The 14,796-nt window shown below is 39.3% G+C and overlaps 1 protein-coding gene across 2 annotated transcripts in view; it reads left to right on the plus strand.

Moving 5' to 3' along the window:
• Positions 1-14,796, plus strand: part of LOC102185228 (formiminotransferase N-terminal subdomain-containing protein) — a 75,513-nt gene that overhangs the window by 20,590 nt on the left and 40,127 nt on the right. For both annotated transcript variants that reach the window (XM_018061220.1, XM_005676329.3), the window contains exon 5: positions 11,134-11,319. In XM_018061220.1, the coding sequence (XP_017916709.1) occupies positions 11,134-11,319 (186 nt within the window). The remainder of the gene's footprint in view (positions 1-11,133; positions 11,320-14,796) is intronic.

The raw sequence follows: 14,796 nt of genomic DNA on the forward strand, positions 1-14,796 counted from the left end.
GCAGGCCTCTGCACACCCCACTTCTCTCCCAGACTCCGCATCAGGGAATGGATGTTGGGAGGGAGCAAGGCCAAGTGTTGTAATTTCCTAAAGGCTGTAGTAACAAAAGTGCCGCAGACTAGGTGGTATAAACCTCAGGAATTTATCATCTCACAGTTCTTGGGGCTAGAAGTCCAAGCTCAGGGTGTCGTCAGAGCTGGTTCCTTCTGAGCACTGGGAGGGAAGGAAGGATCTGTTCCATTTTGGCTTGTGGATGGCTCTCTTCGTGTTCACATGGCATCCTTCTTGTATATAGTCTGTGTACAAATTTCCCTTTTTTATGAGGATACCAGTCATGTTGGATTAGGGCCCTGCTCTAATCCAATATGTGACATCATGTTAACTAATTATATCTCAATGACCCTACTTCCAAATAAGGTCATGTTCTCATATCTTGGGGGCTATGACTTCTACAGATGAATTTGACAGGGGCACAGTTTAATTCATAACAGCCAGTAAGACCAGTAGTACTCTCTACATGTGGAAATAAACATCAGTAGTGAGCAAGAAGCATTTTCCTTCAAAAGGAGATTTATTTATTTATTTATTTATTATCCCACACACGGTACACTTTATTGAGTTTAAACAGCACAAAGTTCTGACACATGTTATTGATGGTAGATAAAATATTGTTTTTACTAAGTCTATGAAATATTTATTTTTACTTGTTAGAGATATTTTATTATTTTTTTAATTAATTTATTTTAATTGGAGGCTAATTACTTTACAACATTGTGGTGGTTTTTGCCATACGTCGACATGAATCAACCACGGGTGTACATATGTCCCCCATCCTGAACCCTCCTCCCACCTCCCTCCCCAACCCATCCCTCTGGGTTGTCCCAGAGCACCGGCTTTGAGTGCCGTGCTTCATGCATCGAACTTGCTCTTGTCATCTGTTTTACATATGGTGATATACATGTTTCGACGCTATTCTCTCAAATTATCCCACTCTTGCCTTCCCCCGCAGAGTCCAAAAGTCCATTCTTTATATCTGTGTCTCTTTTGCTATCTTGCATATAGGGTCATCATTACTGTCTTTCTAAATTCCATATATATGCATTATATGCATATAATGCATTTTTTATATATGCATATAATACATCAAATGCATTCTTTTTTTTATAGCTGAGTAATACTCCATTGTGTATATGTAGCACAACTTCCTTATCCATTCATCTGCTGATGGACATCTAGGTTGCATCTATGGCCTAGCTATTGTAAACAGTGCTGCAGTGAACATTGAGTTACACGTGTCTCCTTCAATTCTGGTTTCCTTGCTGTGTATGCCCAGCAGTGGGGTTGCTGGGTTGTATGGCAGTTCTGTTTCCAGTTTTTTAAGGAATCTCCGCACTGTTCTCCATAGTGGCTGTACTAATTTGCATTCCCACCAACAGTGTAAGAGGGTTCCCTTTTCTCCACACCCTCTCCAGCATTTATTGTTTGTAGACTTTCAGAAGGAGATTTAAAGTGGTGGGCATGAGTGCCTGGAAATGGGCATCCCCTGAGAGGTGATAAAAAGGAGACAGATTGTGGATGAGGGATGGGAGGACTTGCCCAGTTTTGGGGGCAAGTGGTGAGAGTTCAGGCTAGACATGAGACTTCTAAGAGGTTGTTGAGTGTTGACACTGGCCAGTGGCCAGGAAGATGGAAGAGGTATGAGAGCCAGACACGCACGAGGAGCATGCAAACTGCCTCATGCAAACTATTTGTTTGGCATTTGGGTATCTCTGGTTGTGTGGAAGAGCCACCTTTACTGTCCCTTGCTGTGGGGAGTTGACTTCATACTGAAGGCTGTTTATGCATTGCTGATCCAAGGCCAGCAGAAGGCTTCCTGGCCATCCCCAAAGTTTAGCCAGGTCTCAGCTGAACTACTCTTGGGGAGTCCCAGCTTCTTAACATCCTCACTGAAAGAGAATAAGAAGTCCTTATGAAATGGATGCACTATAAGGAAGCCTCAGGCCAATTTCAATCCCTCCTACCCTTTATAATATACATATGCCCATGAGCTTTTGATCAGTGTGACCTAAACAGTTACATCACATTGAATGGCTAGACAGGGAAGCCAGATGGTAAGTGGACAAAATAAGGTTTTTGGAGCTGAATAAACCTGAGCTCAAACCTAGATATTCTACTTACTTGCCAACTGACTTAAGGAAAATTGTCTAGTCTCTTTTATAGTCTTTTTTGGTCTTATATCTATACCATGGGGAATAATATCATCCTGTCAGGATGGTTATGAAAAATGGGGAATAATATCGTCCTGTCAGGATGGTTATGAAAAATAATGCCCATAAGTAAAGCCCCTGGTCCCCTGCCTTGCACCAGGAAAGAGCTGTCACTATTTTTAGTGATTCTCTGTGGCCTTATGGAGGGGGTTGCTGAGCAGTGGGGGCCTAGGTGATCCCCCTCCACCATAAAAAGAGTGGATTCCTCTTCTCTGTTTTGTGTTATTGAGATTCTAAATAAAGTACCTCTTGAGAAAGGGATTGCACGACAAGATGTTTGCAGACCTCTCAGGCAGAAGATCTGTGAAGTGCTTTCAACTCTAAAATTCCAGGTCCTATAGCAGACAGCTTCTTCCATGTCAGTTCTTATCTTGCAGAATGGTATTCAGCTCCCATTTCAGAGAACTGCTGTGCAGGTAAATGAAGAGGTATTTGTGAGCATCTAAGCAGTGCTGGAGTGCCTGTTATGTTTCCATTTACCATAGGACAGGCTATGGGACAATAGGAGAAGCATAATAGAGCTCCTCCTCACAAGAAAGCTGGGCCATGAAACCTGCACCTGAGATAGGAGAGAACACCATTGTTGTTGCTGTTTACATGGGACACAGTAAAGCAAGTGACTGAATGCAGTGTAAGTTCCATATGTTAGGTCACTCAAGGAAGTGTAATTCTTTAAAGAAAGAGTATCATGTCTGAACAAAATTTGCAGCATATTTCCTACAGAGGAATAACAAGCTCTCTGTATACACATCTCCATGAAAGTGTGTGTTATATGCAAGGAAACAGTAAGATTCTTGGATATAAAGATCTATGTGTGGGGGAGTTCCCTGGTGGCCTAGTGGTTGGGATTCCGGGCTCTCACTGCCATGGCCCAGGTTCAGTCCCTGGTCAGGGAACTGAGATCCAACAAGCCATGTGGCACAACCAAGAAATAAAAAGTAAATGCACATGTGTAAAACGTGTCTATGCATGCGCGCTATGTCGCTTCAGTCCTGTCTGACTCTGTGTTGCCCTATGGACTATAGCGTGTCAGGCTTCTCTGTCCATGGGATTCTTCAGGCAAGAATATTGGAGTGGGTTGCCGTGCCCTCCTCTAGAGGATCTTCCTGACCCAGGGATCGAACCCACATCTCTTATGTCTACCTGCATTGGCAGGCGGTTCATGTATTTTTATGGATACCTATATTGCCATGAAATTGTATGATTTGCTAAGGTTTTGGGGGCACATGAGGATAGGTCCAATGTTTTCATTCTATAGCTGGAAAACAGACCTAGAAATATTAAGAAACGTACTCATCGTTTTCCATCAAGGCAGCAACAGAACAGAGGATCCTCACAGCTGTTTATTTACTCAACCTTGCCTAGAACTTTTTGTTCTCTTTTTCAAAATTTCAACATTATAGATGTGGTTAAAGTTCACCTCTGTCCATCAGCTACATCCCTGCCGAGTTATGGCATAGTATGCTCACATTCAGTCAAGAATTTCCCCCATACTTTTATTTCTACCTATGTATTTATTCATAAGTCCAATATAGTATTTGTTGTATGTATTTGTAGTCTAAATGCTATTGTACTATCACTTAAAATTTTTTTATTTTATTTTTTAATTGAAGTGTAGCTGATTTACAATTGTTAGTTTGAGATATATAACAAAGCGATTGTGTTTTATATATGTATAGTGTATATATAATATATATACGTATAATATTGAAGATTCTTAACTTTTATATTCAGCAAGATATCATGGAAATCTATCTATCTAGTTCATTCCCTGTAACTGCTGTATAGTTATCATAATATGCATATATCACATTTTTTTCTATTCTATTTATAGACATTCAGGTTGTTTCTCATTTTTTCCAATACAAATAATGTAGCAGTGAACATTCTTGAATATACTTTCCTGTATACAAATGTAAGGATTTCTTTAGAGCAAAAAAGAAAGAAAGAAGAATGTAATCTTTAGGTACAAATGTTTCAAAATATTTTCATAGATTAATTTTTATATGAAAATCAAGTGCTTATTCTGACCTTGTTTCCATTAGTACATAACAAGTTTTTTTCTTTGCATTTTATTTTTTACTGCCATGCCAAAGGTAAATTGACAGCTCAGAGACACAAGTGAAATGACGTTCTTTTAGCAAGTACTATTCATTTTGAATTACAGACACTGTTGTCAGCATAGCATTATTTGTAAGCTTATTTGTCCTTTAGAAAGGAAATGCGATAGGGTAAACAGTAGCATCCAGTGACATGCAGCAGAGTTTTGCACTCCCCGCCCCCAACCTGGCTAAATTGTTTTCTGCTCCCTCAAGAAAGAACAGGCCATAGAATGTGTCAGTAGAAATGCAGTTTAGGAATTGCACTTGATCTTGTTTTCCAGCATAATGTTTCTGTTCTTTCATCATAAAGATCAGCTGCATTTTATTTTTTTCCAGTCCCTTAGAATAACATCCAGTTCTAGTCAGCATGTTTAATGTACTTCTCAATGATGTTCTAGCACAATAAATTTTCGTATCTCGTGCATGTGTACATATGGTAAAAATTTCTTCACGTTCTAGCCATGTGGGGGAGGAATATTGTGGTTGCTTTGTTAATGCAGTGTTTGTGTTGGAGTGGTTACGGCCCCGCGCTTTAACTCTCAGCGCTGGGCATAATGAGATGGCTTTGATGGTGGCGTAAGAGTCTGGTGGGATGGTCACAGCTTCACACTTCAAAGCCGAGCATATGGGGCGAATACTGGGTAGCTTTGTGCTCTTTGGGGATGGTTAGGAGACAATTCTTAACAGCTCTGTTTAATGAAGACATTGGAAAAGAAACACTCCATCTTTAAAATAATTTTGAATTGCAAAGAGAGAAATTACCACTACCCCCCTTCCATAGACTAAACTAAGAATAATTTTTCCTAGTCTGCACTTAATTAGAGAGAGTGAAGCATCACAACTACACTGTATTTTCAAATGTCTTCTTTTTCAAAGTAGTGTAGCAAGATTAATCGGCCAGTTTTATTTTAGGTATGTGTATGGATTTAGGCAAAAACTTTTAGGGCTATCTGTTTTACCATCTGAGAGATTTTTATGGCTTCTGGTAGAGAATCTTTTTTTTTTTTCCTTCTCATTAAAAAATACATAAATAAAAAAATCAACTAAACAAGAAACTTGGCTATATTAAGATAGCTATACTAAAACTAGAGGATGCTTATGAGATTTCAAGTCTAGCACTCAGTTTAATTTTTAGATTCTGTGCTTTTTTTCCCTCTGCTTTTTATTGAGTATGAGGTGATGGGGTTGAAAAATACGCTTTTTGATGGATATGTCCTGATGAGAATGTGTCAGTAGGCTTTTTTGAGTATCATTAGAGTTCTGGTTTAAAAATAATAATAATAAGCCTTACTTTCAGACTGTGAGCTGAGGAAATAGAATTTATCTATTCCTAGTGGAAAGGGAATGACAGGCTTGAGGTTTTTCCTAGCTGTGCATTTTGACTGCTATCAAAAATGTAACAAAACCAAGCATATCAGTTATGTTCTTTGAGCTTCTGAAATGCAGTTTCTGTTTAACAGTTAAACTTTAACTCCATTTACATCAGTAGTCCTGAAATTCTCCTGAAAGAAACAAAAGCAGAAAGAGAAAGAATGATGTCAGATATTTCTGTAGACATGAAGTATATGTTAGTGTAAGGCAGGTGAATACGTTTAATAAAATGGATTCTTAAATACTGTCTTAAATATTGTACATTCTCAATAAAATACTACATTTCAGCCATAGTTAAATCCGTTACAGGCTCAGAAATAAACATTTGTGTTAGGGATATGAAGCTCCTGTCTCATTGTGCTGGTCCTCCTTTTGCAAAGAGGAATAACCAAACTAATAATAATAGAAGTCTCTAGAGGTAAGGCTAGAGGTAAGTCTCTAGAGGTAGGGCTGTAAATGACAGTTATACATGTGTACAAATGACTAAAAATCATTTTCAAGTACAGAAGATCCGCTAACCATAAAGGTTGCATTATGTTTTCAAATACTGTCATTAAATCAGCCTTTTTAGAATATGACTAGTGAAAATGGAAAGATCAGAAAATACAAATAATAGTGGTAGGGAAAAGTTGACAAGAATGGCAGAGAAACTACAATTTAGGAAGCTGCAGTTTTGCTTTATCTGTTTCAAGCCAGCAGGATGACATCATACTCTGTTGGCACAAGGTGATTCAGATGTTTTTCCTCTCTGACGTTACTGACTGTCTCAGGTAGCCCACAACTGCAGGTGGCTCTGACAGCTGGGGGCTGGAAGACAGCTCGTAAAACATGATGTGGATGATGGAAAACTGATCACATACATGGTTTCTCACTAGGGATACATCGGGTGCCTGCTGGTCTTAAACCCTGTTCTCATTTTGTTAGCATAGCGACCCCTTACTCTCACGTGTAGGTTTGGAATGGATGCTGCTATTTCAGGTTTGTAGCGTCCAACATCTGCAAAGTGCTTAGGAACCAAATTCAATTCATTCAACTTAACAAATGTTGATTGTTTAGGGAGTTTGAAACCTAGATAGAGGAAAAAAGTCCACGATTAACTATATAATACAAGTAGATTAGATTCGATGTTCTATCAATAACTACATGTATTCTCCAGGCAAGAATACTGCCGTGGGTTGCCATTTCCTTCTCCAGGGGATCGTCCCGACCCAAGGATCAAATCCAGGTCTCCTGCAGTGCAGGGTTTTTTTTTTTTTTTTTTACCGTGTGAGCAACCAGGAAGCCCACTATATGAACATGAGAGGGAGAAATGAAATCAGTGGAGGACGGGGGGAGTGCAATGACAAAGCAGGGATAAGTTCAGAAGTTCTGGTTTCTTGGGACTCATTGAAAACGTGGAAAGTCCCTGCTCTGGAAATGCCTGATTCTACTATTGGGGGAACACCCGATTTACAGGAAATGCACACAGAACTATTCCTTTAAACAATGCCACTTACCTAAAAACTGTGAGACTTGAGCTTGAAGATTCAATAATTTTATCTTCTTTAACAGGCCTGTTTGTTTGCATGATGTGAGCATTTGTAATTAGTACAGAGGATAATTTTTACATAGACTAATTGTGAAAATAAAATGATAAAATTAAAACCCTTTTTAAAAATGCAGTTCATATAACAAGTAAAATGCCTTGCTAGCAAGTATTCTTCTGACCAAATTTGAGACATTTCTCTAAAATTCAGGCAATCTAATTTACTCTTCAGTGACATTACAAATGCTTAACCTTCCATGGGCCTTTGGATTAGTCTTTAGAAACATAAAAGTTACTTCCTTGAGTATGAAGAGTATAGTGTACTATTTCTAATGCTAAATATTATTTTGGCCTTGGTTGTCTTTCATTGCATGAGAATAATAAAATGTCTTATTCATTATTAGAATTATAAGAATATAAATTAAGAATTTATAAGAATAACATTTTATTATAAGAATAAAAATTGTTTAATTCTTTCCATCATGAATTTAGAAGAGATAATGGCAAAGGAGTGCTGTTTAAGTATGTGAGAATTTTGAGTACGTAGGGACATACCGATCCAGGAAGGTATTCGGAATTTTCAGAATTCAGAACAGTGGGGTAGGCTTGCAGAGGGGAAAGGAAGCACCCCCCCATTGTGTTCAGTCATGCTTTTCTTAGTTGATCTAATCTTAATCTCTCTATCCATTCTGTGGGATAGCTTCTTTTCTTTCTTGTTTCTTTCCTACCTTTATTTTTTTTTCCTTTCCTCTCTTTTTATCTCCCTCTTTTTTCTTTTAGTTTTATTAAAGGTTTTTTAAAGCAGGTTTCAGAAGTCATATTCTTTCACCCTGTCTTATTTAAAATATCTAAGCAATGTGAACATATTTTTATATCACTACAATGCCATTATCACATCCATCAAAATGATCATTTTTTTGATCCCTACTATCCACTATGTAATCCAAGCAAATGTCTTTCTGTGATTGGCTTGTCTGAATCTGGCTCTATACATGATTCACGTATAGAGGTGATTGTTGTATCCCTGTCTCTTTTGATATAATCCAGTTCCCTGCACGTGCCCCGCCCTCCCCCCCCACCCACCCCCAACCATTTTCCTTCTGATTCACTGGTTTCAGAAACTAGGTCAGTTGTCCTATGGAATTCCCACATTCTGGATCTGTTTGCTCCCTGGTGGTGTCATGTAATTTGTATCTTTATCCCTGTTTTTTCCTACAAACTTTAGGTTAGCCCCAGAGGTTTGATTGGCTTGAAGGGTTTTTTGTTTTTGTTTTTTTTTAATTTTAAAATCTTTAATTCTTACATGCGTTCGAGGAAGCCATAGTGTCTGATTATCTCACATCTAGTGATGTAAAGATGAACTACCTTTGTTCGTAATTGACTTTTCAGGAGGGTTTCATACATTGATGATCTTTGCCCTGAAACAGTTATTTTCTTAGGAGATCCAAAATAGTGATCTTCTAATGCTTTCTTCCACATTTATTAGTTAAGAGTTTCTTTCTAAGTTAAAAATCTTTCCCTCATCAGTTCAGGCTATCTCGCTACACTGAAATACAGTTTATATAAGAAAGGGAAGGTAAATGCTTATTTTTATTCCTTTTAATCACCAGATTTCTAGATAAGGATTTGGTGCGTTAGAGGAAGATTTTTTTTTTTTTTCGTCTTATAGATAGAGAACTTGAAGCTCAGAGGTGGCAAAAAAAAAAAAAAAAAAATTGCTCGGGATCTCAAACAGCTATTAAGGAACAGAAATGGTATTCAAACCAGTATCTTCCGGCCTCAAAAGCTTGTGCTATTTCTACTATGTACTCCTGCCCTCAACCCTGTCAACTGCTACTGCAACTGCCTTTGTCCCTTGCTTTCCTCTTCAGGAACCAGCTTCAAGACTCCTCCTTTACAGCACCGTGGGCTTTGTACGCTTATACAGTACTCCAGAGCTGTAGCTCCAAATGGAGGTGCTGGCCTGTCTAGGTCAGGAGTTGGGCCAAGCCAGGAGACAGGTCACATTGTCTCTACTTAGGAGAGGTTTTCCCATCACAGTTTGTGCTTTAGGCTCCTGCAACAGCCAAAGTGTGAGTCACTGTAAGTTATGGTTGGACCAAATATCAGTGATGGGTATACTTTGGAGAGTCCTCAGATGTTAAGATGTCTTAACTAGCTCTTCTAAACCACTTTCCCTTTCTTCTGCCACCCTAGCTCTCTGCCATTCCAGATTTGAGGGGAGTATTTAGGTAACTGCCTAAAGGTCATCCTATAATTCCTAAAGCTCTGTTGACTGTTTGTGTCCCTGGCATCTGGCCCCAACCACCTCCCAGAAACCTGTGGTCCATTAGTGTCTTAAAGTAGTGTTAAAGAAGCAGAGATCACTTAGTAAATTTGGGAGATTTTCTTGGCTTTGTGGTGGCAACAATATCATGGGTTTCTAATGCTGCCATCTCTACCTGACCAGGAAGAAAGAACATTTCCCTAGATTTTGTATGACCCAGAGGTACAAAATCTTTTTTTAATGTCCTCTACATTTCACCCCTCCCAATCAACGTGGCAGTCTACATTAGAAAGAAGCAAATACCAGACTTCAGAATTGCAGTTTGAGGTTTCCTATGCTTATTGTGGCTAAAGGCTCCATCTCAGCCTTGGATGTCCCGTGATGCACCTCTAAATCAAGGAGGCCCACACTCTTGCCGTCCCAGGCCAGCACCCAAACTTCCTAAATACCTACAATAAAATACTTAAAATAAAACATCAGGAAAATAAATTATATTATCTCTATCCTTGCTTACCGGGGACTATACTTAGTGACATGAAAACAGCAGTTCCCTGAAGCAGTTCTCTAGAAAAAAACAGGAAAGCAATTCTGTAATCTGCCTTGAGAAGATAAGGTCAGAGATAGAATCTAGATATAAAAGTGGAAGAAGAAGGTGAAAAAGCATTGATATTCAGAGTAGCCTCCATAAAATTGTATTTAGATGCTAGGCTTCTTACAGAATATCTGTCCCAGTGCTGCTGTCCAGAAGGACTTTCTGTGATGACAGCAATGTTCTGTATCTATGCTGTCCGATAGGGAGACCACGTGTGGTTACTGAGCACTTGAAATGTGGCTACTGCAACTAAAACAACTTACTGCATTTTAATTAATTAAAATTAAAATTTAATGGCACGTGTAGCTAGGAGTTGCCATATTGGACAGTGCAGATCTGGCCCTTGTATTCTTAAATTTTTCTTTCTCATAACAGTGTACACATTTTGGAGCTGTTATAAAATTGTTCAAAAATTGAAGGTACTGATTTCATTCATCTTGGTGATAAGTTTTCCCTATGGAATTAGATTTGTAATGGCTTAGAAATTCTAGCCTCCTTTAAAGTGTAACGTGTTGCTCAGTGGTTTTCCACTCTTTGCAACCCCATGGACTGTAGCACACCAGGCCCCTCTGTCCATGGAATTCTCCAGGCAAGGATACTGGAGAGGGTTGCCATTTCCTTCTCTAGGGGATCTTCCTTTGCCCTTTTCCAGGGGATCTTCCTGACCCAGGGAGTGAACCCAGGTCTCCCGCATTGCAGGCAAATTCTTTACCATCTGAGCCACCAGGGAAGCCTTGTACATAAATTTTATTATGAGACTAACCAAGGAAAAGTTAATTATGCTCAAACTTTGAGTTTGAAAATTTGTGTGAATTATATACCCTTTAGTCGTGATGATTATAACAGTGATGGGAAGGCGCTTAATGCGACTAAACTGTACACTTAGAAATGGTTAAAATGGTAAATTTTGTGTTAAGCGTATTTTACCACAATAAGAAAATTCTGTGTTTTGTTTCTTTCAGCAGTACTGACTTTAATTTAGTCTTGTTAAAATTTCCTGCTGCCCATAGGCCTCGCTGAGAATCTGGTCCTCAGTGTTCCTGGCTGCAGTGTGTTTCTCTTTGGTGAGGCCGATCTGCCTGAGAAGCGCCCCCTTGTCCAGAGAAGGAAGCAGCTGGGCTGGTTCACAAGGAGGGATTTCAGCACTCTTAAACCTGACCTGGGACCTGCACCTGCCAGAAGATGTGGTTTGACAGGTTCGCAGTCTGGATTCTTTTTCTGCTTTGGTTTTTAAACTTGAGAATCCTGAGGTTGGCTTCATTTGGTCTCTCCCACATAATGCAGGAGGGTTACAGCTGGAGCTTTCTTGATTTGCTTGAAGGTCTCCTCTCAGCTCTTTCTACTCGCGCCTCCATGAGCCGCTCAGGGAGGCTGGAAGCCCTCATCAGATACTTGATAAGAGCCCCTAAGAGGGATGTTCAGGATAGACAATGAGCCCAGTTCATCAGTGGCTGCACTGATGATGAGAATGGTTATCACTGGGATGATGGGTCCTGTTGGCCAGGCATGAGGTTGTATCTGGAGACACCTGGCGGCTCAGGATCTGGGTGTAGCTTACTTTTAGCTGGTGAGAAAGGCTTTCAGTACTTAAACATTCAGAGTGTCCAGGCTGATGCTTACACCTGACAGCTGGTGGTGGAGGCACCCTGGAGAGAGGCTTTTCTACACTGCGGGCTCTAGAACAGAGAGAACAAACACAGGGAGCAGTATTCTCCCTTGCCCTGGATCTCATCCACTCTTGTCTCTCTCTGCCACTCCTGCCCACACCTTGCTTAGAGCATATCTTCAGAAAAGGCAGTGGCATCCTGTCAGAAACTCCATCCCCATTCGTTGCACTTCACCATCCTAGGGCCATTCATTTGAGTCTTGATTCTTACATCACTCACTGTACTTCACCATCCCAGGTCCATTTATTTGAGTCTTGATATTTTTATCCTCTAATGGCTCAGATGGTAAAGCATCTGACTACAGTGTGGGAGACCCGGGTTCAAGCCCTGGATTGGCAAGATCCCCTGGAAAAGGAAATGGCAATCCACTCCAGTACTATTGCCTGGAAAATCCCATGGACAGAGGAGCCTGGTAGGCTATAGTCTATGGGGTTGCAAAGAGTCGGACACGACTGAGTGACTTCACTTTCAATATCTTAAGTTAAACCATGTTAGGTCACATTTTGGTAGTTAATATCTTAGCTGTTACTAAAATACTAGGTCCCAAGAAGCAAGAGGTGGGCGACCATAAGAAACACATTTCCTCAAGGCACAATTACACATAGGCTTTTGGTTACTAATCCCTGGTGCAGAATTCTGCTCTCAAACCAATGACATCTATCATCAGCTAGAGCAGTACAATGAAAAGAGTACAGGCTTTGAAAGTGAAAGTTGCTCAGTTGTGTCTCACTCTTTGTGACCACCCCATGGACTGCAGCACACCAGGTTCCTCTGTCTTTGGAATTCTCCAGGCAAGAATACTAGTTGCCATTTCCTTGTCTAGGGGATCTTCCTGACTCAGAGATTGAACCAGGGTCTCTTGCATTACAGGCTGATTCTTTACCATCTGAGCCACCAGAGAAGCTCAGAGTGCAGGCTTGAGGCTATGCTCAAATCCTGACCTTGCTCTTCATTGGCCATGTGACTTCAGAATGTTCTTTAGCTCAATAAGCCTCAGTTCCCATATCTTTAAAATGGCCATATTAATTATTTTTCCCTCATGAGACTGTAAAGTTGAAAGGATGGCTATTAAGTGCCAAACGTGGTACCAAGGGACCATTTTTTCCTTCCGTTTAGAGAAAAGATTTATTTAAAAAGTGATTATAAATGTGTTTTAGTCTTTACTTGTGGAAAAAAAGGAAGAAGCTGATTGCTCCCTGCCAGTTTGAACCTCACATATTTTCCCACGATTTGTCTCACAAATGGAGAAGTGTAAGTTTGTGACTAAGTCTTCAGAAAACTATTTCCTGGTTTCTAATTTGAGCCTCACTGAAGACCAAAAGGATTATTCCACAAACCTAGTCAGCACAGTGCGGAGTGACTGAGATTACAGTTAGAGGATGGGAATTAGAAGCAGGAATCCTAGTACTAGAGAACAGAAGAACGGGATTTAGTGTTGGGTTAGACAGTCCCTGGGAAAACTTAAGTCTCATTTCTGCAGTGTTGTGGGGCTGAATGGGTTGGTGTTTGAGAAGAACCTTAACCTGCTCTAAAAAGCATATCTGAGTTAAAAACTAAATGTTCATGTTATCACTAATCATGTTCAGTCTTCTAAGAACAGACTCAGTTTGTAATTGTTTAAACCAAAGTGAACAGTAATCCCACCTAATGATTGTCTGATAATCTTACCTATTTTACATTGTTTGTTTGGAATGGACAACCCATTGGGGATTTTGATTCCTTTTCTGTTTTTTACTCCACATGGAGATCTGTGATTTATATGGAGAATTTCATTAACATCTGAAAATCCTAAGTTTACTTTAAAATGCCAAGATTGACACAGAAATGTTTAAAGATGGTATTGTAAAGGTAATATTTGACACTGCTAAAGATGTAGTTAGAGGCACTCATGCAACTAATGGTATAAATTAGTATCAATTGGTATAAACTTCTTGGAAGTGAGTTGGTGATGTGTATCAAAAGCTCTAAAAATATGTGTAACTGCTTTGCAGAAATTCTAGTTCTAGATTTATCTTAAATAAATAGATTTATTCCTAAGGAAGCAATAAAAGGTACATGTACTTATGTAACAGTATATTTATCAAAGAACTATTTATAATAATAAATACTGTAAATAATATAAATGTTCAGAATTTGAGAGTAATTAAATAAACTATGGAATACCTTGATGAGAGACCATTATGCAAGCAATTAAGTATGAAGGTTTAGAGGAATTTTTAGACAAGTGGAAAATACAGTACAATGTAGAGAGAATTTTTAGTTTATTAATTAATACAACAAATATTTATTAAGTACCTAAATGTGCCAGGCACTATTATCAATGGGAAAACAGAATTTATTTGCCTTCAAAGAATTTATATTCCAGTGGGGAAGGGGTGAAGAGAGTGAAAAGAGAAACAATAAGTTACAAGCTTAATAATTATATGATATGTTAGAAAATAAGTGTTGTTGTTTAATCACTAAATCATGTCCTACTCTTTTGTGACCCCATGGACTGTAAGCCTACCAGGTTCCTCTGTCTATGGAATTTTCCAGGCAAGAATACTGGAGTGGGTTGCCGTTTCCTTCTCCAGGTTATCTTCCCAATGCAGGGATCGAACCCATGTCTCCTGCATTGGCAGGTGAGCCATGGGGGAAGCCCCTAGAAAATAAATGCTACAGCCAAAAAAAAAAAAAAAAAATCAGACAGGACAGTGGACATCACGTGCCTGGAATGGGAGTAAACTATGGAGGATAAACCAAAGCAGGCCTCATTGTGAAGGCAGCATTGGAGTAAAGACTAGGAGAGAGGCAGTTGGCCATGTGGAAATGTGGGCAGGAGACTCAGGCAGAAGGAACATCCAGGATCAAGGCCAAAGAATATAAAGCTGTATAGTGTGATTTCAATATTGTAAAATATATATGTACCTATTTATTTTATTTATCTTATATGTTTGTAAGGAAAGGAAATTCTTAAAGCTTCCAACTTATTTTCACTGTTTCTCTAAATTGATCTTGTTGTTATTT

Source organism: Capra hircus, chromosome 2, assembly GCF_001704415.2.
Source record: "Capra hircus breed San Clemente chromosome 2, ASM170441v1, whole genome shotgun sequence".
Taxonomy (NCBI): Eukaryota; Metazoa; Chordata; class Mammalia; order Artiodactyla; family Bovidae; genus Capra; species Capra hircus.